This window comes from Mirounga angustirostris, unplaced genomic scaffold, assembly GCF_029215605.1.
Source record: "Mirounga angustirostris isolate CCGP_5_RB_7025 unplaced genomic scaffold, mMirAng1.0.hap1 SCAF_5, whole genome shotgun sequence".
NCBI classification, from domain to species: domain Eukaryota; kingdom Metazoa; phylum Chordata; class Mammalia; order Carnivora; family Phocidae; genus Mirounga; species Mirounga angustirostris.
In genome coordinates, this window is record NW_026991713.1 from 164,882,376 (window position 1) to 164,909,822 (window position 27,447).

Below are 27,447 nucleotides of genomic sequence, written 5' to 3' on the forward strand. Positions count from 1 at the left end.
CTATGTGCCACATGCTGGGTGCTTTACATGTATTAACTTATTTACTTCTCACAATGACCCTATGAAGTAGATGCTATTATTATTCCCATGTTATTAATGCAGTGACTGAGGCACAGCCAAGTTAAGAAACTTTTCTAATACCATAGAGCTAATAACAGGCAGAGGTGGAATTTAAACTTAACCAATCTGGTTCCAGATTTATACTTGTAGTCACTCTGTAGTACCACTTCTCAAAGACTTTCAAACTCACGTTTGAACACGAATTGACAGAGTTATGGGTTTTATTATACATTCATACATATATAGAGAAAAAGGGAACTGTCAGTTTTTATCCTCAGGGTTGACAAATATATATATGAATACAAGTATTTACATCTTTTAGGAATAGAGATGTTACTTGATATTTCAATTATTTTCTTTGAGTTTTTTAAAAGATTTTATTTTTTATTTTTTGAAAGATTTTATTTATTTATTTATTGGGAGGGGACAAAGGGGAAGGGAGAGGGAGAGAATCTCAAGCAGATTCCCCACTGAGCACAGAGCCCCACGTGGGGCTCAATCTCGTGACCCTGAGATCATGACCTGAGCCAAAACCAGGAGTTGCTCCTTAACTGACTGAGCCACCCAGGCTTCCCAAAAGATTTTATTTGTAAGTAATCTCTACACCCAAGGTGGGGCTCGAACTTACAACCCCAAGATCAAGGGTTTCATGCTCTACTGACTGAGCCAGCCAGGAGCCCCTGCTATTTTTAATATCAACATCAGGGCAGCAGTTATGAAATACAACAAACAATTAAAGTAACAGGTATTTTAGAGATTAGAGATTATTTCTACAAGATCTAAAAATAGTCTCTAAACTTCGACTGTCTTAAAAAGTTCTTCCCCCACCTTTCAGAAATACTTCCAAGGACAGTTTTTGTTGTTGTTGTTTGTTTGTTTTTTTATTATTTAAGACAGGGGCGCCTGGGTGGCTCAGTCATTAAGCGTCTGCCTTCGGCTCAGGTCATGATCTCGGGGTCCTGGGATTGAGCTCCGCATCGGGCTCCCTGCTCAGTGGGAAGCCTGCCTCTCCCTCTCCCACTCCCCCTGCTTGTGTTCCCTCTCTTGCTGTGTCTCTCTTTGTCAAATAAATAAATAAAATCTTTAAAAAAATTATTTAAAACAAATTCTGGAGGTATAGTTTACTGTAATAAAATGCACACCCATTCTAAGTGTACAGTTCATAAGACTTGGCAAATGTACAAACCTGAGTACCCACCACCACTATCAAAATATAGAACTTTCCCACTACTCCAGGCAGATCCCTCTGACCCTTCCCAGTCAATCCTACCCTCACCCCTGGCCCCAAGCAACCACTGATCTGCTTTGTGTCCCTATAGGTTAGATTTGGCTTCTCTAGAGTTTCACACAAATAGAATTATACAGGATGATTTTTGTGTCTAGCTCCTTTCACTCAGCATAATGTTTTTGAGATTCCTCATGTTACTTTATAAATCAGTGTCTCCTTTCCAAGCACAGCTTTTAGTAACAGAAAACAGAACAAGTTTCAGTTCTGGATGGAACTTTCATACATATTCTCAATTCCCACACTTCATTTAGGTAAGATTCTTTGAACCAATTTTATGACATGGAGTGGCGTCTCCGCATCTGCAGTTGCTGGAAAGAGGAGACATACTCTTCCTGAAACCCCTTTTCTCCTGCAGCATTCTCAAGACCCAATATCAGCTTTCCACCACCACCTAAAGAAAAGAGCTCAAAACCGACCATACGGGAAGGAGAAAAGCAGAAGATGATTTTAAACGAGAGGTATAAGGGGCATGGAATATTCTTCTCTAATACACCTGATATAAATTAGCACCCTCTCCACGTCTCCCTGATTTATCCCTGACACTGGCCGCAGTCTGAAGTGACCCCGCTCATTTCTTTCCCTGAATACCTGTGGTGGACCGGATAACCATTCACTGACAGCAACATCCGTCCCTGGGAGAGGAGTCTACTCTGGCAGCCCCAGGAAACCACACGTAGCCACGTGAGGCGCTTTGGCCAGATCTGTCCACACTGGTACATATAGCTCTAGCTCATGCATTTAATTGCTGGAGAGAATTCTACCGTGCGAATACACCACCGCTGATTTTGCCCTTACCCTATTCAGCACTTAGGCTGTTTCCATTCTTCACGTTCACCATCAACACCGCAACATACGTTCCTCAGATGACTCCTGACGTTGTGCTCACATGTGAGACTGTGCCTGGGCGTGTTCTAGGCCTGGAGCTGCAGGGTGGAGGGTCTGTTCATCTCCCCCTTCACTGGGCATCTTGAGGGCTCTCCAGGGGGGTTGTACCCATGGGCGCTTGTACTTCCTGCTACCCCAGGGAAGGGAAAATGGAAGCCCTCAGCCTCGAGCTCTGCCCTTGAGCCAGGGGCAGGCCCTGGGGCTCCCCATCCACCCCTTCCGCTTGTGTCTGGTCCGCAAAGAGGTCTCACTTACTTTAATCTTGACGAGATCTTTCGGGGTCTTTCTCTTTTTGTGTTTTATTCACCGTTCTTGTACATCTGAAGCACAGAGTCACTTTGCTATGTGACTGTCAGTCTGTCTGTCTTAAGCTACTTTTCTGGGTGTCTCTCCCATCCCTCCGTGCGCTCCAACTTGTACACCTGCCTCTTGGGCCCAGAAGTACTTTCCCAGGCTTGTCTTGGAGGCTTAGCATTCTTTGTCCTGTTCTCCGGGTCATCTTTCTAAGCTTGGTTTGGATGCCAGCTCTTTTGTTTCCTCCCAGTCAGAAGGAACCTCTCCCTTGTCCTTCTTCTGGGACAGCTACTGTGACTACGTTTGTACTCGGGGGCCTGCACTGGAGTCCTGGCTGTCTTGGTTTAGCCGGACTATGGCTTTCTGGCAACTGATCCCTCTCTTTGCTCCATGATCTCCATCCCATGGGTCCTGCCCCCCAGATGAGAACATACAGAGCATCACTGGGGCACCTGGGGTGTGTGGGGGTGCCCGCTGTATTCCTATTGCTCGATGACAATAGTGATATAGCAATCCCTGTGATCAGGCACTCTGTGAAGGGAGCCTTACAGCTCTGAAAGACTGTAAAATGGCTCTGTCTCTGTTACAGATGTGGAAATTAAGGTTCAGAGAGGTAAAATGACTTACTCAAGGTAATACACCCAAGACTGCATTTACCATTGTTGATGGCACATTCACTTCTTTTCCCAAATGACCCTACATCCAAAGGACTTTCTGATGTCTAGGACAGAAAGTACTAATAGAGTATGCTTCCCCCTGTGGTGGGGTGCAGCAACACCAAATGTCCCTGCAAAGATTGTATGGTCACAGCCTTGAGCTTAACTAGCAAGTCACAGGATACTCAGCTGATCAGAACACAAGTTTGAGACTTCCTATTTTTTTTTTTAAGATTTTATTTATTTATTTGAGAGAGTGAGCAAGTGAGAGAGCATGAGCAGGGGAAGGAGCAGAGGGAGAGGGAGAAGCAGACTCTCCACTGAGCAGGGAGCCCAACACGGGGCCCGATCATGACCCAAGTCAAAGGCAAACACTCAACTGACTGAGCCACCCAGGTGCCCGAGACTTCCTGTTTTGTTTTTGTTTTTTTTCCAATAGATAAATTTTATTGCATTTAAACAATACCTCAAATAGGTCTTGGGACTCATTTGGCATCTTCTTGTTTCTCTAGATGACAACCTCAGACCTTTTTCACTAGCCCACTGATCGGTTCCTTTCTGAGAGACAGATAGCATCTAAAAATTTTCTGATGTCCTGGTGATTAACTGTTGTAGCTTGCTGAATCAAAGAAGGTGAATTTGTACAAGTTCAATGCCAGTAACTTTCTGGGCTTGAGATACTGACCAAGCAATACCTGGCCTCATTTGAACCAGCAGATAGATTTTTTTCATCCAAGAATTTTCAGATTTTTAAAAAGATTTTATTTATTTATTTATCAGAGAGAGAACACAAGCCAGGTAAGGGGCAGAGGGAGAAGCAGACTCCTCGCCAAGCAGGGAGCCCGATGTGGGACTCGATCCCAGGACCCCGGGACCACTACCCAAGCTGAAGGCAGATGCTCACCCAACTGAGCCACCCAGGTGTCCCAAATTTTCAGATTTTAACAAGAGACCTGCTCTCCTGAATAAAGACATAAATGGGGAAGTGAGCACACACAGACCTCCTCTTAATGGAAACCCAGTGGAACACCCTTGTTCATGTGCTATATTTGACTACAGACTGCCTGAACCCCCGCCAGTTCCTCTTTGTTTGTCAGGCCAGAGCCTCTCAATTTTCTTTCCAAGGAGGCTGATTTCTACACTGATGACATCCCTCCACAGGATTCTGCTGGGCTTTTTACAGTAACTGTCCCTTCAGGGTGATGACATTTTCTGGAATGTAGATAGTCTAGTTACTGAAAATGGTCTTCATTCTCACAGTGCGTTCAGCAAAGAGAGCACCCTAATGTTTATTTTTTTAAACAGTTTTGTTGAGATATAATTCAAATACCACATAATTCATCCACTTACAGTGTACAACACAATAGTTTTAGTATATTACCAGATGTGCGTGACCATCATTGCAATTAAGTTTGGAATATTTTCATTACCTCAAAAGGAAACTCTGTGCTCTTTGCTTTCTATACTTCTGTCCCGCCCATCTAGTGCTAAGCAGCCACTAATCTATTTTTTGTCTCCATAAATTTGGCTATTCCAGGTGTTTTATGTAAATGGAATTATATATGTGGTCTTTTGCCTCTTATTGTTTTAAAATAAATGTGTTTATACTGTAATTCTGCTCTGTGAAATTCAAAATTTAAAATCAGCGTTTTTAGCTCTCTGACTTCATACATTTTTTTCAAGATTAGAACATTACAGCAAATACAGAATTAAATTTTCTCCTCCCATCCCTGAAAAAAATGCCCAGAAGCTTTTTTTTTTTCTTTAAGAGTTCACTCCGTGGGTGGGGGAGGGTGGGAGGTGGCGCCTGGGTGGCTCAGTTGGTTAAGCCCTGGCCTTTGGTTCAGGTCATGATCTCGAGGTCTTGGGATCGAGCCCCACATCCGGCTCCCTGTGTCAGCAGGGAGTCTGCTTCTCCCTCTCCCTCTGCTCCTCCCCCCTGCTCGGTGCTCGCTCACTCTCCCTCTCTCTCAAATAAATAAATCATTCTTTAAAAAAAGAAGGAAAAAATAACCCAGGGAATTAGGATGTCTTGAACTTTTTTTTTTTTTTTAAGATTTTATTTATTTATTTGACAGAGAGAGACAGCGAGAAAGGGAACACAAGCAGGGGGAATGGGAGAGGGAGAAGCAGGCTTCCTGCGGAGCAGGGAGCCCGATGCGGGCTCAACTAGGTCCCTGCTCCCACAATACACCCTTTCCTTAGCAAAAATGACAACCTTGTGTCTCAAATATTGGGCAGGAATCATACAATTCTAGGACATGACCCAGAAGTGAGCTGCTGTTGGAATGTAAACTCAGGGAGTTCAGATGGTCTAAGGAGGAAGGTGGCTCTGGAGACCTCAGTATGAATTCTACTGGGGGAATCGCAAATGAGTGGGAGGGGGGTCGTTTTGGCTGAGCTGGAGTAGACGCGAAGCAGAAAAAAAGGTCCAGTGCCAAAGAGAGACCCGATTTACAATAAAAGAGCAAGGTGGGGGGGGAACACAAAAACAGGCTGAAATGGTAACAAGAGGCTTTGAAGTGTGTTTGGAACAAGAACACAGTGACCAGCTGCCTGCAGCTTCCTATTTCCATCTCACCTGTCTGGGAGGATGATCTTCAGATCAGAAATGGAAGAATGAATGTTGGTAAAGGAATCTGAAAGCCCAGGGTAGTGGGTTGAATAGTGTCTCCTCCGAACCCCAATTCACGTCTACGCACGACTTCAGAATGTGACTGTATTAGTTTTCTAGGATTGCTGTAACAAAGTATCACTCTAGCAGCTTTCTGGTGGATTCTTTGGGATTTTCTAAATATAGAATCCCACCATCCATGAACAGACATAGTTCTACCTCTTTCCAATTTGGGTGTCTTTTATTTCTTTCTCTTGTCTAATTGCTCTGGCTAGAACTTTCTGCACAATATTGAATAACAGCAGTAAAAGCAGTCATCCTTGTCTTGTTCCTTATCTTAGGGGGATGACTTTCAGTCTATGAATATGATGTTAACTGTGGATTTCTCATCGATGCCCTTTATCTAGCAAATAATCAATATTTAAATTTTTTTGTCCACATTGAGATACGGTGTATTCAGAATGCCTTAATTATTAATAAGGCAATGTGTTACAATACCAATAAAAAAGATTATTGTAATTGTGTAATTAAATAAATGCCCTTTATCATGTTGAGGAAATTTCCCTTTATTCCTACCTTTCTGAGAGTTTTTTATTTTTTTAAAGATTTTATTTATTTATGTGACAGAGAGAGACAGCGAGAGAGGGAACACAAGCAGGGGGAATGGGAGAGGGAGAAGCAGGCTTCCCGTGGAGCAGGGAGCCCGATGCGGGACTCGATCCCAGGACCCTGGGATCATGACCTGAGCCGAAGGCAGACACTTAATGACTGATCCACCCAGGCGCCCCGAGAGTTTTTTAAAAATTGAAGTATAGTTGGCAAAAATATGGAATCCTTCACAAGTGTGCATGTCATCCTTGCTCAGGGGTCATGCTCATTTTCCCTATATCATTCCAATTTTAGTATATGTGCTGTTAAAGTGAATATAATGTTTCTGAGAGTTTTTATCATAAAACGGTGTTGGATTTATCAAGTGCCTTTTCTGCTCCAATCAAGATGAAGATATGCTTTTGTTTTCTTCATTCTATTAAAGTATTACATTGATTGACTTTCTTATGATGAATCACATCCTTGCATTCCTGGGATAAATTCCATTTGGTCATGGTGAATAATTCTTTTAATGTGTTGTTAGATTCAATTTGCTAACATCTTGTCAAGGGTTTTTGCATCTATATTCAAAAGGGATACTAAGCTATAATCTTCTTTTCTTGTGATGTCTTTATCTGGCTTTGGTATCAGGGTAATGCTGGCCTCCTAGGATGAGTTAGGAAGTGCCCCCTCCTCTTCAAGTTTCCAGAAGAGTTTGAGAAGGATTGATGTTAATTCTTTTAAATGTTTGGTAGAATTCACCTGTGAAGCCATCTGGTCTAGGACTTGTTGGGAGATTTTTGATGACTGATTCAATCTCTTGTTAGAGGTGTGTTCAGATTTTCTTCTTGAGCCAGTTATGTAATTTGTGTGTTTCAAAGAATTTCTCCATGTCTTCTAGGTTATTTCATTTGTAGGTGCACAACTACGTATGGTATTCTCTTATAATCCCTTTTATCTCTATAAGCTCAGTAATAATGTTCCCATTTTCACTTCTGATTTTCATTATTTGTATCTTCTTTTTCTGTGTAAGTCTATGCTGTGGTCTAAAGATTTGTGTTCCCTCAAAATTCAAATGGCAAATCCTAATGCCCAATGTGATGGTATTAAGAGGTGGGGCATTGGGGGGTGATTAGGTCATGAGGGCAGAGTCCTCATTCATGGGAGTAGAGCCCTTATAGAAGAAGAGGCTTCAGGGCGCCTGGGTGGCTCAGTCGGTTAAGCGACTGCCTTCGGCTCGGGTCGTGATCCTGGAGTCCCGGGATCGAGTCCCGCATCGGGCTCCCTGCTCGGCAGGGAGTCTGCTTCTCCCTCTGACCCTCCCCCCTCTCATGTTCTCTCTCTCAAATAAATAAATAAAATCTTTAAAAAAAAAAAAAAAAAGAAGAAGAAGAGGCTTCAGAGAGCAACCTCACCCCTAACAGCATGCGAGGATACAACGACAAGTCTGTGAACCGGAAGAAGGCCCTCATCCAACCATGCTGGCACCCTGATCTTGAACTTCCAATCTCTAGGGCTATAAGAAACTTCCAATCTCTAGGGCTGTTGTATATAAGCTATCCAGTCTGTGGCATTTTGGTATAGCAACCTAAACAGACTAGGATAGTCTTGCTAAAAGTTTATCAATATTGTCAACCTTCACAAAGAACAAACTTTTTGTTTCTATGATTTTTCCTTTCAAAAATTTTTTGGGGGAGGTGACACAATTTAACCCGTAACAGTGGGTTTATTTGAACATAGGGCCTTTGCAGATATAATTAGTTAAGATGAGGTCATATTAGATTAGGATGAGCCCTAAATCCAGTGACTGATGTCCTTCTACATTGCCTCCAACAGTGCACAACTGCTCTAACTTCTCCATATCACTGTCAACACTTGCCATTTTCTGGTTGTTGATAGTAGCCATCCTACTGGGTGTAGTTTTGATCTGCATTTCCCTATTGATTAGTGATATTAAGTATCTTTTTATGTGCTTATTGGCCTTTTGTATATCTTCTTTGGAGAAATGTCTGTTCAAGGCCTTTCCCCATTTTTGAATCAGGTTGTTTGTTTTTTTGTGGTTGAGTTAGAGTTAGCTATAGGTTCTGGATATTATTTCTTTAACAGATATATGATTTACAACTATTTTCTCCCATTCTGTGGGTTGCCTTTTTACTCTGTCACTAGTGTCTTTTGATACACAAAATTCTTAAATTTTCATCAGGTCAATCTATTTTTTTCCTTTGTTGCCTATGCCTTTGGGTCATATCCAAGAAATCATTGCCAAATTCAATGTCCTGTAGCTTTTTTGCTGTGGTTTCCTCCAAGGGTTTTATAGTTCTAGGTCTTATATTTAGGTCATAGATCCATTTTAACATGGTGTTCAGTAAGGGTCCAACTTCATTTTTTGTACATGTATATTCAGTTTTCTCAACACCATTTATTGAAGACTACCTTTCCCCACTGAATGGTTTTAGCACCTTGTTGAAAATTGTTGGACCATGTATGTGAGGATTTGTTTCTAAACTCTATTCTATTAGTCCATATGTCTGTCTTTATGCCAGTACCACACTGTTTTGATTACTGTAACTTTGTGGTAGGTATTGAAATCAGGAAGTTTGAGATCCCCAACTTTTTTCTTTCTTTTTTTCCCCCACTATTGTCTTGGTCCCTTGGGACTCCATGTGAATTTTAGTATGGGCTTTGCTATTTTTCTAAAAACATCATTTGGATTTTGATTTTAAAAACTGCATTAAACCTATAGATTACTCAGCATCCATGAACATGGGATATCTTCCTTTTTTCTTTTAATGTTTTCTTCAATTTCTTTTCAGCAGTGTTTTCTATGTTTTTAATTGTACAAATCTTTCACCTTTTTGGTTAAGTAATCCTATGTATTTTATTCTTTTTGATGCTATTGTAAATAAATGTTCCTCCTTTTTTGGATTGTTCAGTGTTAGTGTGTAGAAATGCAACTGATATTTGTGTGATGCCTTGTATCTTGCTATTTTGCTGCATTTATTACTTCTAACAGTTTTTTGGTGAAATCTTTAGGATTTTCTGCATACAAGGTCATATTGTCTGTGAACAGAAATAATTTTTTCAAATTGGATGCTCTTTATTTCTTTTTCTTGCCTGATGGCTCTGGTTAGGACTTCCAGGACTATGTTGAAGGGCATCCTTATCTTGTTCCTGATCTTAGAGGAAAAGCTTTCCATCTTTCACCCTTGAGTATGATGTTTATATAGGTATTATGTTGAGTTAGTTTCCTTTTATTTCTAGTTTATTGAGTGTTTTAATCATGAATGGGTGTTGAATTTTGTCAAGTGCTTTTTCTGCATCTATTGAAATGATCATATGGGGTTTCTTTCCTTCATTCAGTTAGTGTGTTATATTACATTGATTGATTTTTATTTTTATTTTTATTTTTTTAAAGATTTTATTTATTTATTTGAGAGAGAATGAGAGACAGCACGAGAGGGAAGAGGGCAGAGGGAGAAGCAGACCCCCTGCTGAGCAGGGAGCCCGATGCGGGACTCGATCCCAGGACTCCAGGATCATGACCTGAGCCGAAGGCAGTCGCTTAACCAACTGAGCCACCCAGGTGCCCTACATTGATTGATTTTTATATGTTGAACAATCCTTGCACTCTAGGGGGAAATCTCACTTGGTCATGGTGTATAATCCTTTTAATATGTTACTATTACTTGGGCACCTGAGTGGCTCAGTTGGTTAAGTGTCTGCCTTTGGCTCAGGTCATGATCTCAGGGTCCAGGAATCAAGCCCTGTGTTGGGCTTCATGCTCAGTGGAAAGTCTGCTTCTCCCTCTCCCTCTGTCCTTTCCTTTGCTTGTGCTCTCATGCTCTCTCTCTCATATAAATGAAATCTTTTTAAAATATGCTACTATTACTTTTAAAACTGTGGCATATTGTATTTAGTTTTTAAAAAAGGATTTCTTGAAGGAATGGTCAGCACTGTCTAGAAGGTCAGCGAGGTCAAGTAGGACTGAAGGGAATTTAGTTATTAAGAGGTTTTTGTTAAACTCATACATTCTTAGTAACACCATTCATAATCCAAAAAGTGGAAACAATCCAAATATCTATCATTAATGGTTAAACAAAATATGGTATGTGCATATAATTGAGTATTATTCAGCCATAAAAAGGAAAGAAATTCTGATACATGCTACAATGTGGATGAACCTTGAAAACATTATGCTGAGTGAAAGAAGCCAGGCACAAAAGGCCACATATTACATGATTCCATGTATATGAAATATCAAGTAAACAAGCCTATAGAGACAGAAAGTAGATTAGTGTTTTCCAGGGTCTTGGGGGAGATGTTCAGATCAGGTTGGGAGGTTGAAGAAGACATGAAAGCTTCAGTTTAGCTGCCATGGGGGAGATAAGGGAAAGCTGAGCAAGAATAAGCAAAAAACTGAATGTTTGGCTAAGGTTATAGGCCCAGTCTTGCACATTCAGATGACCACAGGAGTTGGTAAGAGATTGGAGTTACTGAGAACAAGGTGATAAGTTTGTAGAATTTCTGTATGTAATGTGGTGGCTGATGATGAACAGGATGCTAGTGAGCCTACTGGTGAGGCTGAAAGAACGAGAAAGTTCTCAAGAAAGGGAAGAAGATGAATCCCACAAAATCTAAGTAAACTTAAAGCATTCAGCATGACATCTGGCCCATGCAGAAAATTCTTTTTAAAAATAGTAGTCAATGTTGTAAGTGATGAATCACTGAATTCCACTCTTGAAACCAAGATTGCACTGTAGGTTAAATAACTAGAAACTGAATAAAAACTTAAAAATGAAATATAATAATAGTTGATTATTTTAGAGGCATATCAGTTTTTTTGAGGTATAATTTACGTATCAGACAATTCATTCCTCTATATTGGTCAACTGTTTTTTGACTAGGGTGCCAAGACAATTTAATTGGGTATGAAGAGTCTTTTCAACAAATGATACTGAGACAAATGGATTTCCATATGGGAAAGAATGAAGTTGGACCTTTTCATTACACTATATACAAAAATTAAGTCACATCCTAGTGGGTATGAAGTGATATTTCATTTTGATTTTGATTTGCATTTCCCTAATGATTTATAATGTTGAACATCGTTTAGTGTGCCTATTGGCCATTTTTACATGTTCTTTGGAGAGATATCTATCTAGATACTTTGTCCATTTTCTTTCTTTTTTTTTTTTTTAAGATTTGATTTATTCATTTGACACAGAGAGAGAGGTGGTGAGAGCAGGAACACAAGCAGGGAGAGTGGAAGAGGGAGAAGCAGGCTTCCCGCCAAGCAGGGAGCCCAATGTGGAACTCGATCCCAGGACTCTGGGATCATGACTTGAGCCGAAGGCAGACGCCCAATGACTGAGCCATCCAGGCGCCCCTATTTTGTCCATTTTCAATTCAATTAAATAAAATTTAAAACAATAAACAATTCATTGTTGAATTGTAAAAGTTCATTTTATATTCTGGATACTAAACCCATATCAGGTATATGATTTACAAATATTTTCTCCCATTCTATGAGTGCCTTTTACTTTCTTTGAGGCACAAAATTTTCTTGTGGGCTTCTTTTTGGGGTGATGAAATGTTCTAAAATTGGTGGTGGTGATGGTCATACAATTCTATGAACACACTAAAAGCCACTAAACTGAACCCTTAGGGCGCCTGGGTGGCTCAGTCAGTTAAAGGTCTAATTCTTGGTTTCAGCTCAGGTCATGATTGCACAGGTCATGAGATGGAGCCCCACATGGGGCTCCATGCTCAGTGTGGAGTCTGCTTGAAAATACTCTCCCTCTGCCCCTCCCCACCAGCATGCACATGTGTGCTCTTTCTTTCTCTCTAAAATAAATAAATATTCTTTTAAAAAGGGTGTGTCTTGGGGGCGCCTGGGTGGCTCAGTCGTTAAACGTCTGCCTTTGGCTCAGGTCATGATCCCAGGGTCTTGGGATCGAGCTCCACATCAAGCAGGGAGCCTGCTTCTCTCTCTCCCTGTACCCCTCCACCCCGCTCATGCTCTCTCTTCCTCTCTCTCGCTATCTCTCTTTCAAATAAATAAATAAAATCTTTAAAAAAAAAATATATATATATATACATACCTCTGGAGTTTTGTTGACGTTGAGTCTACTAGCTTTGCGGTAGATGTGAATGCAATTTTGGTTATTCAATAGGACAGTAATCATATATTCTGGACTGCTGCTAAACTCACAGCCTTCCCCGTCCCCCCCCCCCCCCCCCACTTCTTCCTATAGACCTTGATTTCTTTCAGAAGACAACAGGCTCGGTGAAGCAGGGCCTGCCCCAAACCCCAAGGGATGATTAAAGTTTAGTACAAAAGCCAATAAGACAACCTCATTCCTTTTGCCAGAAACTTGCTTTCTCATCATCCCTTGAAGCTAAGAGTATAGAACAAGAGAGACAAATTGAGGTAAGACTGTTAAGCAAAAAGAAACCAGGACTTGGTAATTTGGGAAAATCTAGATATCAACAGGTGCTAAGATTAGGGATTTCACTATCAGGAAAGCATGCGAGCCTAGGGGCGCCTGGGTGGCTCAGTCGTTGAGCATCTGCCTTCGGCTCAGGTCATGATCCCAGGGTTCTGGGACCGAGCCCTGAATCCGGCTTCCTACTCAGCTGGAAGCCTGCTTCTCTCTCTCCCACTCCCCCTGCTTGTGTTCCCTCTCTTGCTGTCTCTGTCTCTCCGTCAAATAAATAAATAAAATCTTAAAAAAAAAAAAAAAAAAACCCAACTATAGAGAGAGAGCCTAGGTTGTGGTTGGACAACCTTTTGCTAGTGCCTGGAAGAGATCAAAAGATCAGAGTACTTTGTTGTTAAGAGTGCTCTTTGAAGAGATCTGGCACAGGACTCTCGGATCCCCTCGGCTTTCTCAGCAGAAGCCAGGAATAAAAATGGCATTATTTCGGAAAGATCTGTAGAGGAATCTCTTGTCTCATGAAGTGAACCCCTGTGACATTCACAGGAGACCCGCATGGTTCTTAAGGATATTATATCAGCAAAAACACCCCCAGCAAGGATGAAAAGGAGAAGAGGAAATTAAAGAAGGCTTCCCGAGTTTCCTCAAAATCCCACAAGCAGGAAACAGGCCACTTACATGTTACTCAACTGTAAAGATGTGCTACCCTTCAGGAAAAAGGAATGATGGCTCCGCGGGGCGTGGGGCGTGGAGCATGTCCAGAGGGCAGAGCTCAAGGGCAGGGAGGATTGTGGGTATCCCCTAATTTTCAAAAGTTTGCCTTACGCCACTTGCCTTTTATGAAAGATCTACATTAGTACCGTTTTCACTAACCAAAAGAAACCCAAAGATTTTTGCTTTTAAAAAGGCAAAAAAGCAAAATTGGCATACTGTATGTTTTGCCGTGAGCCTTTTTAGAGGCAGGGTGCGCCCCAAGCGGCAAGAGCGTCGCCACCTAGCGCCTTCCCGAGGAACTGCGCTCAGCCTCGGCATCAAGCCACCATAGCTTGGAACTGTGTCTGTGAACCTCTGTGCTTTATCTTGATTTATTTTGGGCATCTGTTAGCAATATATGTCCTAAGGTATCAGAAAAGCCTAGGAGGGGTTCTGGGAATGCTCAAAAACTTTTCCATATTAAATTAATGGGAAGTGCTTCTTTATACCATTTTGGCTTATGAAGAGTTTCACAGGAACACTGTATTTTCAGAGACCAGGGAAAACCTGTGTTCCCAGGCCTTGAAACCTAGTGGAATTGTCTGGGTTGGATTTCAAAATTGCTTGGAATCAGTGATTCCTTTTTGCCTTCCATTTTCTTCCTTTTAAAACAAATGCCTTGGGGCACCTGGGTGGCTCAGTTGGTTAAATGTCCAACTCTTGATTTCGGCTCAGGTCATGATCTCGGGATCCTGGGATCGAGCCCTGCATAGGACTCTGTGCTCAGTGCAGTCTGCCTGTCCCTCTCCCTCTGCTCCTCATCCCCCCTCCACCCCACTTGTGCTCTAAAATAAAATCTTTTAAAAAATTAATTGAAGTGCCTCTAAGTGTTATCCAGTGCCTAACAAGCCCTGTATTCTGGGTTTAGATCATTTGTTTCTTGAGTTTGTATGCATGAACCCTAATCCACACCACAATCACATGAGATTCTCAGATTCATGGATAGAGAGGAATTTTGCCCCAGGATGGATCATACCCAGAGTCTCACTCATACCTAATTTAGATGATTTAGATAATGAGATATGGGACTTCTGAGCTGATGAGATTTAGAACTTGCGTTGATGTTTAAGGGGTTAAAACTTTGGGGGGAAATGGGATGGAGTGAAGGTTTGGCACGTGGGATGGACATTAGTCTTTGAGAGCCAGACAACAGAACATAGTAGACTGAACAATGATTCCCCAATATCATAATCCCCCAAACTTGTGAATATGTTACCTAACATGGTAAAAGGAACTTTGCAGATGTGATTAAGTTAAGGATCTTGAGATGAAGCGATTATCTTGATTTATCCAGGTGGATCCAGTGTAATCACATGGGTCTTTATAAGAGGGAGGCAGAAAGGTCAGTCAGAGGATGTGACAAAGGAAGCAGAGGGTCAGCGTTAGAGACAGATTTGAAGACGTTGTACTGCTGACCTCAAAGATGAAGGAAAGGGCCACAAGCCAAGGAATACAGATGGCTTCTAGAAACCGGACAAGGCAAAGAAACAGATTCTCCCAGATGCTTGTTGACACTTGATTTTGTCTCAGTAAAACCCATTTCAGACTCTGACCTCAAGAATTTTAAGATGATCTTTATGTTGTTTTATGGGAAACCAATACAAGGTCATACTGAACTTTGGTGTAAGTAGTCAGTTGGTGGCAGAATAGAAAGAGGAAGGCAAGGGCAGTAACACAACCATGAATGGACAGTCCAGAGAAAAGCTACACAAACTCTTGCTCTCTTTGAGCCAGGAGGGGCTCCTTCCTCTGGTCAGGTTGGAGGGCATATGGCCAGGCTCACAGGTGGGAAGCACTGGGGGCTGATTCCAATTAAGGAGAAACTTTTAATAGGATTGTCTGAAAACAGAGTTCCCACTTAGACTGTGGTGCACCCTACTGATGGAGGTGTAGGGCAGGACCTGCTCCGTGTGTCAAATGTATTACAGTATGTATTGCAATCATTATTTTAATCCTGTCTGCTGTTCGACGGACATAAATCCCTCCTTCATTTCTGAGACCAGACTCCATACCTTCTCTCAATCAGCACTTTGACTCTAATGTGTACAACCAACATCTGGGGAGTTTGTTAAAACGCAGATTCTGGATCAGGTCACGCTGGGGCCCAGGAGAGGCGGTGGTCTGCAGCGACTTTAGGTAACAAGATTCTAGAGACCAGTGATCCTCAAACTTGAACGTGCATCAGAATCACCTGAAGGCCTTGCAAAAACAGGTAGCTGGGACCCCACCTGGAATCTGATTTAGTAGGTCTCAGGCCTGAAAGTTTGCATTTTTAAACAAATTCCCAGATGAGGAGGACGAGGGGAAGGAGGAACCACACTTTGAGAGCCAATACTCTAGAACATTCTGTGAGCCATGGCTTTGGCCCTTTTTGGAATGTGGTGTGGTGTGCCCACTGCTGGAGTTTGGGCTGTTTAGTTTATAAAGTGTTTCTTTTTTTTTTTTTTAAAGATTTTATTTGTTTATTTGAGAGAGAGAGAATGAGAGAGAGCACATGAGAGGGGGGAGGGTCAGAGGGAGAAGCAGACTCCCCGCAGAGCAGGGAGCCCAATGTGGGACTCGATCCCGGGACTCCAGGATCATGATCTGAGCCGAAGGCAGTCGCTTAACCAACTGAGCCACCCAGGCGCCCCTACAAAGTGTTTCCATTGCTCCCAAGAAACACTTGGGAGGGGTCATTCATTCTTCCTTGAGTTTAACTTTGTTGTTAATAAAACATAAATTTCAGACATTTCTTTTTTTTTTTTTTTTAAAGATTTTATTTATTTGAGAGAGAGAGAATGAGAGACAGAGAGCATGAGAGGGAGGAAGGCCAGAGGGAGAAGCAGACTCCCTGCTGAGCAGGGAGCCCGATGCGGGACTCGATCCTGGGACTCGATCCTGGGACTCCAGGATCATGACCTGAGCCGAAGGCAGTCGCTTAACCAACTGAGCCACCCAGGCACCCAATTTCAGACATTTCTTATCAGGATTTTGGTGACTTCCATGTAGAAGAGGCCTCCGCTGGTTCTGGGGACTCACTGCTATTGAACATTTACTGTGTGCCAGGCCTGACCCCAGGCCCTTTGCAGACTAAATGTAAGTCCTTGACTGCAACAGGGGGCAGGTCCCCCCAGGCACTCCTGTCTGGCCCTCACCTCATGGTCCGTGCTGGGACCACATGGCAGTACATTACTCTCTAGGGTGAAGGAGACATGTTTGCATGTATGAAGTTCACCTAGATGCCTGGCATCCCACGCTAGCTGGATGACTGATTTTACCACCAAATATGCCATTCCCCGCACGAGGGCCCAGGACACCCTGTCACGGTGCCTGATTGTTCAGGGAAGGGTGAGTTAAGCAAGGGGAGAATGTGAGCAGGCGAGCCTAGAGGATGCTGGAAGGAAGGATAATGAACAGGGACTGACTGAGTTAACCAAGCCCATCAGGGGCCATCAAGGCTCCGAGGAGGCCAGTCCTCCCAGGATGCTCTGGGCCGGTTACTGTGCCTCCTACAGTGAAGGGTGCGGGGCCTGAGCAGGGCGGAGGCTCTAATGAAGGCAAGCCCCTCTCCTTCCCCATCCATGACTCCTGCCACCCTTGTCCATTTTCTCCGCTTCCTTGATGGCCCCAACTGCTCACTCAACAGGCCCCTGAAAGCCCACCGCTGAGGGAGTCAGGCTGGGCAGGAAACAAGCAGCGGCCTCCTCTTGGGCCTGCTTTCTTTAGGCACGGGGTGGAGAGGGCTCTAGGCCTGCTGGGCCCGCAGCAGGGCCCGCACCTGGCCGATCTGCCAGTCGACACTGGAGCTCGCCGTGCCACCCAGGGCGGCGTACTGCTCCACGCTGTGGCCGTAGTCCCACACGTGGCTCACGTCCCCCGAGAACAGGGGGCTGGGGGAGAGAGGAGGAGGTGGGCCAGGGCCCAGCGGGGCCCCCCAGGGGCCTCAGGGGCCCAGGCTCACCTCCTGGGAGGCAGCAGAGGGAGGGGAGGGGGCCGCACCTGATGGTCTGTAGCTCCTTCAGCGACAGCTGGTTGAGGGGGACCCCCTTGGTCTCGGCCATGAACACAGCTTTCCCGGAGGCCTCATGGGCCTGGCGGAACGGCATCTGGGGCAGCCAGGCACGGGCGGCACCGACTCAGTCTTCCTCTGACCCCTGTTCAGCCCAGGCCCTCACGCCCCCCCAACCCTCGGCCTGGGGGACATCCCCATCTCCTCCCGCCTCCCCCCCAGCCACCCCACACTTACCCCTTTGCGGACCAGGTAGTAGGCGAGGTCAGTGGCCAGCATGTCAGGACTGAGACCCCGTGCCATGTTGTCACGGTGGATCTGGGGGACACCGGTGGGGGGAGTGGTGAGTCCTGGGGACCCTGGGTGGTGAAGCTGCCAGTCTCAGGCCCAAGGTGTACCCGCCGTTAGCCAGGATGTCCCTGGCCTTGGGCAGATCCACTCTGACCCAGCCTGTTCTGCTCTCTCTGCTTGAGCCATTTGCCATCATCACTGATGATGTTTAGGGGAGCTCCTGGGGTTGCCAGCACTTTTTCTCAGGGTCCCCAGCCTTGGCGTGCATCAGAAGCACCGGGTGGTGGCGGGCACTGAGTAAAGATAGCCAAAGCAAGAAACTCCAGGAGCTGATTATTGTTAAAGCTGGCCGTTAGTCCACCGGGGTTCATTGAGCATTCTCTCAACTGCGCATACCGAAATTTCCCATCATAGATGGCTAAAAAAGAAATCTGGTCAGGACAGTTGATGGGACCCCTAGATTCTAACCCACTTCCATTCTCCTGTAGCTCGCACCTTTCGTCTCTTCGCTGGTCCCAGGGGCGGGAGCAAACACGTACCCACCTCCCCCTGCCCCAGATCTTCTGGATGCACCCACCCTCGCCTCCTCTCAAGATCACCTCCTGGCATGCCCATCCCAAGAGTAGAGGGGCCTGGGGGACAGGACGGGGGGCTTGCCTGTAGTGTAGAGATGACACCTCTGGCCACTTGGAGGACGGCACTCATGGTGTCTGACACTTCAAATACGGCTTCCTTGTCCTCCTGCGAGGCACGCAGCAGGAAGTGAGAGCCCAGCAGCCGTGTCCCCCACTGAGGCATCCCCACTGCCCTCCACTGGGAACACTCAGCACCTCGTACAAGCCACACCAACAGAAAGGAGAGTTCTCAAGGGCAGTCAAGGGCTGGGTGCATAGGATGGGAGGTGGCAATTCTGTGGGGCCCCTGCTTGGATGTGCCAGGGCCCTGAGAAATCAGATGCAGTGTATGTGCAGGTGGGTCCCTCACCCACAGCCCCAGCCTCGCACCTGTAAGTCCTTGTTGTAGGTGCTTGGAAGTCCCTTGAGTGTCATCAGGAGCCCAGCACACTGAGAAAAGAGTGAGACTGAGGAGGCTGGACCTCAGAGCCCATCCTGGAAGTTCCCTCAGGACCCTCCAGGTCAGCCCAAAAGCCTTGCCCCCACTCCCTGCCCTGCTCACCCGCCCAAACACTCGGCCTGCCTTGCTCCGGATTAGCTCCAGGCTGTCTGGGTTTTTCTTCTGGGGCATCAGGCTGCTTCCGGTGCTGGGAACAGAGATGCTGGGGCTGAAAGGGCTCCCCTGCCCCTTGGCTGGTCTGCTGGCTGGATCAGGTGAGGTCTAGCAGCATGCAGTCCAGGTGTGCCCGGGGACAGGGAGGGAGGGAATGGGGAGGAAGGAAGCCATGCTGGTGGGTGCAGAGCTGGGGTACGGCAGGGCCCAGCCTTACCTGTAGGCATCTGAGAGCTGCACAAAGCTGAATTCCTTGGTGCCATAGAGGATGAGATCCTCAGCCATCCTGCTGAGGTGGGTCATGCACAGCGAAGCCCAAAACAGGAACTCAGCTTATGGGAGGAAAGGGAGAGCAGGCCTTCTGGTCACCAGGCCTCTCTTGCTCCCCACTCAGTCTGGAGAAGCCTCAGGTGGACCAGACTTGGGGTGGGAGGGGGCTGGAGAGGAGCCAGGGCTAGAGGGCAAATTAGAGCAGGGTGCAGGGTAATAGCCCTATAGAGGACAAGCGCGCTGGCTCCTAGGACTCACCCACAAAGTCTCGCTCACTGGTGGCATCCATGCTGTTGAGGGTGATGGCCCCAAAGTTCAGTTCTGGAGGAGGGGGAGACAGGGAAGGCAATAGGGCTCAGCCGGAGGGCCAGGAGGGGCTTCCTCTACCCCAAATCAGGTTGCCAGGGAGGAAAGTAGGGAGGGGCAGGAGTGGGGCAGGGTCTCTTGTACAGGTCCCAGGAAAGAAGCAGGAGCTCTGAGTGTCCCCACAGCCATGTACCCCTGCCACCAGCCTTCTCTTGCCCCTCTAGCCTCAGTGTCCATAGGTAATAAATGAGGGTATCAACCAGACCCCTGCCCCCTCCGAGTGTGTGTCTGTGGGGCCTGGCAGGCACTGAGGGGGACCTCCACGGGGGAGGGGCAGGGCACCTCACCTGCTCGGAGCAGCTCCCGGTCCACACCCAGAGGGTTGCCTGCGATGGCCCCACTGCAGGAAGAGGGGGGCCCAGGTGAGCAGGGCTCCTGGTACAGACACACGTGCACACCAGCACCAAGTGCTGATTGTCAGGGCGGCCGCCCAGGCAGCGTGGCTGACGGAACACTTGTCCCCATGGAGTGGCAACGGCAGGCTGAGGGCAACTGGCTGGCGGACTGGGACCTCCCTGGAGAGCTCTGGCCCTGCTCTGGTGACCCCCATCTTAGAGAGAGCCGTGGGTCCAAGCAGGGCTCCCTCCCTTTCGGAGAGGCCAGTTACCTGGCTGGCTGTCCTCCTCTGTCCTTGCTAGCGCCTCCTCTCTGCTGATCCCCGAGGACCATGCTAGCAATGTGGTACAACCCCCACCCCCAACTAGGCCCTCAGAACACTGGGGCCTTACTCACCTCCCCAGGGGCAGGACGTTGACCCGCTTCTGGACCTCCAACAGCCTCTCAGCGTCTCTGGTCAGCGCCACGGCATGGCTGCAGGAAGCCGGGGGGCAGGAGGTCAGGGCATCCTGGGGCCCTCCCTTCCGTCACAGCCCCTCCACAGTACCCCTGCCCTATGTCCCACCCCACTCACCTCAGGATCCAGTGGCTCCAGCGGATGGGCTGAGCCCTCTGCAGGTGCGTATACCCTGGGAAGAGGACGTCACGTTCCCTGCGGGGTGGGGGGCGGGGGAGAGAATAGGGGCAGGGGCCCGAGGGGCTCAGCAGGTTCAGGCAAGGGCTGCCTGTGTCACCCCGTATCCTGCAGGCCTGAGCCCCAGCAGGGAAAGGCAGGGCCAGCCTTCCAAGGATCTGCCTGCACAAGAAACCAAGTGATCTCCTGGGGACAAACACATCATAAAGGAGGAGCCCAGAAGTGGGGCAGTGTGACCCAAGGACTGGGCCAGTGCCGTGGAGCTGGGGCTGGGACCAAACGGGATTAAGTCCTCAGCTCTGAGCAGAGGGGAGAGCAAAGGAGGGCACACAGAGTGGGTACTACCTGGCAGGGGGAGTCGCATTTGTGAGCACTTGAGAAGCTCCCAAGGACCTCGGAAGAGCAGGGGGCTCTTTAAAGTAGGCAAGGCAGAGGCAGAGGTGCTGTAGGGGATGGTTTGGGTTTGGTTTTTTTTTTTTTTTTTTTAAATAAACAGCTTTACTGAGATACAATTCACCTAGCGTTCACCCATTTAGACTGTACACTTTAAAAAAAAAATTTTTTTTTTTTTAAGATTTTATTTATTTGCGAGGGAGAGAATGAGAGACAGAGAGCATTAGAGGGATGAGGTTCGGGAGGGTCAGAGGGAGAAGCAGACTCGCTGCCGAGCAGGGAGCCCAATGCAGGACTCGATCCCAGGACTCCAGGATCATGACCTGAGCCGAAGGCAGTCGCTTAACCAACTGAGCCACCCAGGCGCCCTAGACTGTACATGTTAGTGTATATCCATCAGTTTTAGAACATTTTCATCCCCCCAGAGAAGACACCTTTTACTCATTAGCAGTCACTCCCTGTTTCTCCCCAGCACCCCCAGGGTGACTGACAGTTCTTAGGACCTTGTTTTCCCCCAGGTGGTAAGGTCAGTGAAAAAGAGGTCACAGGGAGCTGGGGAAGAGGAAGGGTCAACCCTGTCTGTGACACCAGATCGGGACTTCTTGGCAGCAAATCAGCCAGGTCTGCAAAGAGCAAAGCCAACCCCAAAGACGTGAGGTCACAGGAGCCAAAACTTGGGATAAGGCCAGCGGGAGGCAGCTTTGGCTGTCCTGTGTCCGTGCTGGGTGGGGACCGGGGGGTGGGATGGTGGTCAGGGGGCACAGGCAGGCCAAGGGTGACCCGGGCTGCCCCCAGCACAGGCGGCCCCTTTCCTCAGGCTTCGGGGCATCTGCCTAGTGCCTCAGCCTTGTACTTATGAAGCCTCAGAGGGTGAGCTCGCCCTGCCTGCTGAGCTCGGCGGGCCTGGCAGTAGGAAACATGGCAGGAAGTGCCCCCATGCCTGGCTGCTTTGCCTCACTTGGTCCAGGAGTTCCAGGACGCCCCTGAACCCCAGGGCCTGGCTCCCCGACCTCCTTCACCCTTGCCACCTAGATCTGGCACTCACGCTGCCTGTTTTAGGGGACAGCAGACCCTGGCTGCCCTCATGCCCCCCTCTGCCACCTGGGGGTCCATGGGAGACTCACGCCTCTGCCCGGTCCACCATAGTTCTGATGAGCTCCCGGAGTAGGGCGGAAAGTTTAGAGCAGTTCTGTCGCATCCACAGCCTGAGGTCTGTGACCACCTGTGGGGAGGAGAATGTGGCACTCAGGGAGAGAGATGTGTTGCTTCGCTGGGGAGCCAGGACCACCGCCGAGCCCTAAATCTGCCACCTGGGCTCCCCAAGATCGGGAATGCACAGGGCCCGGGGGTGCAGTGGGGCAGGGGCCGTAGGAGGTGGCGGCACCTGGTCATTCCGACTTCGGCCCGTGTGCAGCTTCCCAGCAGTCTCACCGATGAGCTCCTGGGGGTGGAGGGAAGCATGGGGTCAGGGTCTGCCTGCTTGTAGCCCATTGGGGCAGCTCAGGCAGGGCCTGGTTCCTCCCAGCCCTGTCACCTTCCCTCCCTACTCCTGGTCCCTGCCTTCTCTGTGGAGGCCACCTGCTCTGAGGTCCGGCCTGCACTCTGCCAGTGAGGAAGGGAACAGAATGATGGCGTTTATGCTCCAAGTGGCCAAGGGTGAGGTGGAGAGGGGAGGCCAGGTGGACAGGTGGGGGGTCATACCTTCAGACGCCGCTCGTTGGCTGTGTGAATATCTTCATCATTGGGGTTTAGTTTGAAGGTGCCCTGAGCCCACTCCTCAGCCACCTGTAGCAGATGGCGACAACCTCAGGGGTCAGGGGTCAGCCGTCTGCAGCCAAACCGGTCCCCGGTCCTACCCCGACCCTGAACACTGACTGTCTCTGTATAAGAGCTGAGTTCTACAGGTTTGCCACAAGAAGGGTGAGTGCTCCACAGGGGGGTGCGGTCCCCACCCCCAAGGGACTTGGTAGGAGCCTGGGACCACAGGGAGGGGCTCTAGGGTGGGCCTTAGGATGTAGAGAATACCTTGTCCAGTCCATGGAGTATCTGGTCCATCTCAGCCTTGGTGAGGAGCCCCGCCTTCTCCAGGCCCCGGCTGTAGGCCTTGCTGCCCTGCACATCCACCTCCCACAGGTGCCGGTCGTAGGCAATGGATGAGTTGAACTTCTCCATGATGGGGTCCACTGCGCCCACAAACCGGCCACCCCACAGCTTCCCACTCTGGCCAGGAGAGCAAGAGCAATTAATCTCCTCCCCACCCTTGAGAACAGTGCCTCTCACAAAGGGCCCACAGGAGAGTTATCCAGTCTGATGGCAGTGGGAACCAGCAGGCAGGATTATTTCACTGGACAGATAAGGAAACTGAGGCTCAGAGAGGATCGGGAACTTTCCTGAAGTCACTCAGGGAGTCAGTGTGGGAATGTGGCTGAAGTTAGGGTTCTTTCCCACGCTGTGACACTTCTCTAAGGAAATGATGGCACCCCTGAGACTACAGCAGAACTTCTGGGACCTTTCCTGCTACTGACCAATGGGAGATGTCATTCTGGAATCCAGAGTTTCAATCCAGCTCTGATATTCCAACGATAATGATAATAATCCCGGCTCACACATGTCGCATTCTTGTGTGCCAGGCACAATTGTAATTGCTTGGCATGCACCAACAGACCCTCTCTGAAGCAGGTACCAATTCTATCCCGCTACCGAGAGGGGAAAACCAAGGCACAGAGCCCTTGCTGGGAGGTAGAGCCAGGGCTGCAGCCCAGCTCTCTGAAGCAGAGTCCGCACTCTAAACCCCATGTTCCGCCAGGGTCTCTCTGCTGGCTCTGGTATCCTGAACTTTTGCAGCAGGGACAGGCAAGGAAGCACCTGAGGGGCCCCATCAGGCTCCAGCGGCCTGCATTTCTCTCCCATAGCTTGGGGCAGGGCCTAAGATCCCAACCTCTACCACTCCTTTGGAGAATGCCTCTGGCGCATCTGTTATCATTGGCCTTCTAGAAGGTCACTAGCTGACCCTCTGCCTCCCAGGAGCCAAGGGCAGAGGGGTGGGACAGAGACACCTCTGTTTTGAAAGAGTACAGAGGCCAGAGCATGTGACAGATGGGGGAGGGGTACAGAACACATGGGGCTCAGTCCTAGCTCCCAGAATGCCTAGGATTAGGAGAGTGTTCCCTGGGTGAAGGTAGGCACTTTACTTCACTGACAACTTTCCTGTGGAGGAGAGTTTATAATGGCTGCTGGGGACATATGTCCTCCTCTGGCACCCTGCAATGTCCCAGACCTCTCCTAGCCACCTGACTGTGGGCATAGTACATAACCTCTCTAAACTGCAGGGTTACCCCTCTTTAAGGACAATAGTAGTACCTATCTGCTAGAGTTGTTAGGAGCATTCAATTAGGTAAAATTTCTAAGTGCATACATAGCACGATGCCTGGCACTCAGTAAATTCTCTTAGTAAGGGAGGGGCCGAGGGCTGCCCGAGGCAGGGGGTGCCTTAGCGCAGGTCCTGGTTCCTGTGCGCCCTGTGGGGGCCTCCCCTGCGCTCAGGCCCCAGGCTGTGAACTGACCCATCGCCCCGCAGCCTTGGCTGTCTGAGGACTCTGCCCTGCAGAAGCAGCCTCCACCCCCCTCAACCTTTTGAGCTAGATCCGCCCCTTACCCGCCAAGCCTAGCTCTCCGGCAAAGCACCCCATGGCTCCCTTTCCTGACTGCTGGGGCCACAGGCCCAGGGCCGGCCAGTGCCAGTCAGGATTGGGAGCCAGCCGGTCCCTCAGCCAGGAACCTGGCACTGCCTCCTCCGGCAGGCCCTGGACTCCCTGCCCAGGTTGTTAGTAATAACAACTACTTAACAAGCGGAGCTTCAGCCAAACCAATTAGCACCAACCCACAGGACGGCCTGGGGCAAGCAGAAGGCACCTGATGCTCTGGTCTCCTGAAGGCAGCCCACTCTGCATTGGGGCCAAGCTCCCACCCCACTGGCAGGCTTAAAAAAGACCCGAGAAAGAGGGGGCCTGGGTGGCTCAGTCCATTGAGTGTCCGGCTCTTGGTTTCCGCTCAGTTCAAAGTCCTGAGATAGAGCTGCTCTGCTGGGCTCCCCTCTCCGTGGGGAGTCTGCTTGAGATTCTCTCTCCCTCTCCCTGCCCCTTGTCCCGCCGCCACCCCCCCAGCCACAAGCTCTCAATCTCTCTCTCAAATAAATAAATAAATAAAATCTTTTTTTAAAAAAGATCCCAGAAGGATGTCAGAATGAGGCGGTACCATTTGGGCTCTGAAGAGAGGGGGAAGCCCAATGTGGCAGAAAGGGCACCCCTCTAACCTAGGGCACATCTGGGCCAGAATGATACCTTTGGGGCAAGGAGCACTGGTTTGGGCTGGGATGAATGAGCAACAGCCAATTTAGAAAGTACAAGGGAAATAACGTTGTTGTTACCTTTGGTATCCTTAGCCACCATTTTTATTTTTTGAAAGATTGATGGAGCACGGAGCCTGATGCGGGGCTAGATCCCAGGACCCTGGGATCATGACCTGAGCGGAAGGCAGACACCTAACGACTACGCCACCCAGGCCTAGCCACCATTTATTGAGCACTTACTACATAGTAGGACAGCTCGGCCCTGTGCTAGGCATTCTACATATGCTTTTACACCCTCCTGTGAGTTGGGCACTGTTACCCTGGGAGGTCGAGAGACTGCTTCAGAAACCAACTCTGTTTGCCTCCAAAGTCCAAGCCCTGTCGTCCCCCACTACACCATGATCCAGAAACTAGCAGGGCAGGCATTCTTACCCAGTTTATTCAGATGAACAAACAGGTCCAGAGAGAGGAAGTGCCTTGCTAGCTAATGAGGACCAAAAAGGACTGGAACCCAGATCTCCTGCTTCCCAGGCCACAGGTTCCCTTCACTGGCATCAAGCAAACAGCCCCTTTTACCTGAAAGCTTCAAAGCAATGACCTCATGATCCAGTACCTTACAGAAGGAGGCAGAGATCTATTATTAGCCCCATTTGCCAGATAATTCAACTGAGGCCCCAGAAAAGACACTTGTGCCTACTCAGTAGTCAGGAAGAGAACCCAGGAGCCCTCTGGCTCTAAGGAAGAGAGGCCAGTGAGACAGGAAGCCACCAGACACTGGGGCCACTAGGGCCCCAGGGCATGGTCCCCTACGTCCTGGTTCTTTCCACAAGCCAGAGTCATGTGGCCTCTTCTACACAAGGACAAGGGCTACAGCAGGAGAAGGGGCGCAGGGTGGGGACTAACAGGAAGGGCATCGGGGAAGAAGGAATGAAGAGGCGAGGGAGCTGAATGAGTGGGCAGCTCCTTTCCTGCCCCCTTGCTGGGAGCACTATCAGGTCAGGTCAGGGCCACCTTCCCTAGCCTTGTGGGCTGGTAAGTGCCACACAGGCTCCCAGGGAGCGGGAAAGGGGAGAGAGCAGACGGTGATGCGGCCACCGGGAAGGCCTGGCACAGGTCTCTCCCAGGCCCTGGCAGGTGCACCAGGAGGTACCCATCGCCTGGAGCCAGCGAAGACGATTACCAGGAGGGTGGCCGGCGGCAGGTCTGGCACGGGGAGATCCCGTGCGCAGGTCACGGCCCTGGCTGGCTCCCAGAGTGCCCCTCCCCCTCGTTTGGACACTCGGAGGGCCTGCGTCCCCGAGGTCCCACTCACCTCCGATGCCATGTTGGGCGGTTCGTCGTCGTCCAGGTGGTCCGGGTCTAGAAGACAAGCCGGGATTGACAACCTCCTCGGCCCCCGGACGGGGTCCCTCGGGCGGGGCGGGCTCGGGGCTCCGTGCTTCGGCACCGCGCTTGGCCCAGCGCAGCCTGTAGGGAGGCGGACGTGGGCAGCGCCCAGTGCGCGCCACGGTCGTCGGCGTCCTCAGCTCCGCCCGCCGCGCGCGTCCCGCCCGTCCCGCCCGTCCCGCCCGTCGGGCACTCACCACCTCCTGGCCGCGCCGTCTCCCCTGGCCAGCCACCTGGCGGGGCTTTTCTGGCCGCGCGAACGTCAGCAGCGGCCCGGCCCCGTGCCCGCCTCCTGGCGGCGGCCGCACCAATCCCAGGCGGCCTGGGGGGTGGGCGTTGCTTGCGCCCTCCAACCCCGGCTGTGGGCGGAGCCGTTTCGGGAGGGGCTTTGGGTCGAGCGGCCCCAGGGAGGGGGTAGGGGCTGTGAGGGTGGTGCCTGAGCGACGGCGCGGAAGGCAACAAACTGTGCCGGGCACTGGAAACACCCGGCCAGGCCGGGCGGGCTCACAAGATACAAAAGGTGAAAAGGCATGCCCGATCATTCATTCATTCATTCATTCATTCATTCAACAAAAGGTAGGCGGCACCTCCTTTGTGCCAGGTAGAGTTGGGCACTGAAGAAAAAGAAAT

The 27,447-nt window shown here is 48.9% G+C and overlaps 1 protein-coding gene, 1 non-coding gene and 1 pseudogene across 8 annotated transcripts; all 3 read right to left on the reverse strand.

Annotated features, from left to right (window-relative positions):
* Positions 1-1,321: 1,321 nt before the first annotated feature.
* LOC135364309 (large ribosomal subunit protein uL6-like) lies at positions 1,322-4,901 on the reverse strand (annotated as a pseudogene).
* A 1,716-nt stretch (positions 4,902-6,617) lies between these two features.
* On the reverse strand, positions 6,618-6,724 carry LOC123845087 (U6 spliceosomal RNA). Its single transcript, XR_006790932.1, has one exon. It is a non-coding gene; the product is annotated as a U6 spliceosomal RNA (small nuclear RNA).
* A 9,590-nt stretch (positions 6,725-16,314) lies between these two features.
* ASL (argininosuccinate lyase) lies at positions 16,315-27,371 on the reverse strand. 7 transcript variants are annotated; one of them, XM_064593049.1, is made up of 17 exons: positions 27,015-27,371; positions 26,744-26,790; positions 23,109-23,303; positions 22,785-22,868; positions 22,468-22,524; positions 22,208-22,305; positions 20,631-20,708; positions 20,453-20,530; positions 20,008-20,060; positions 19,613-19,675; positions 19,302-19,416; positions 19,034-19,118; positions 18,862-18,921; positions 18,515-18,598; positions 17,804-17,884; positions 17,557-17,663; positions 16,316-17,447 (listed from the first exon to the last, which is right to left on the reverse strand). In XM_064593049.1, exons 2-17 carry the CDS (start codon positions 26,753-26,755, stop codon positions 17,303-17,305), a joined length of 1,395 nt encoding a protein of 464 aa, XP_064449119.1. In that variant the 5' UTR covers positions 26,756-26,790; positions 27,015-27,371; the 3' UTR covers positions 16,316-17,302. The 7 variants fall into 7 exon arrangements, with proteins under 7 accessions (XP_064449123.1, XP_064449119.1, XP_054362536.2 ...); XM_054506561.2 differs by having other exon boundaries at positions 26,744-26,898; positions 27,015-27,078; XM_064593051.1 differs by lacking the exon at positions 27,015-27,371 and adding an exon at positions 25,864-26,007 and having other exon boundaries at positions 26,744-27,008.
* Positions 27,372-27,447: the final 76 nt, after the last annotated feature.

What these genes read in the sequence shown, in the direction of transcription:
- ASL (XM_064593049.1), bottom strand. An exon ending in GCCGAAGTCGGAATGACCAG is followed by an intron (nt 22,306 to 22,467) that starts GTGCCGCCACCT and finishes TCCTCCCCACAG; the next exon opens with GTGGTCACAGACCTCAGGCT. An exon ending in CAGCTCTCAGATGCCTACAG is followed by an intron (nt 19,119 to 19,301) that starts GTAAGGCTGGGC and finishes CTCTGTTCCCAG; the next exon opens with CACCGGAAGCAGCCTGATGC.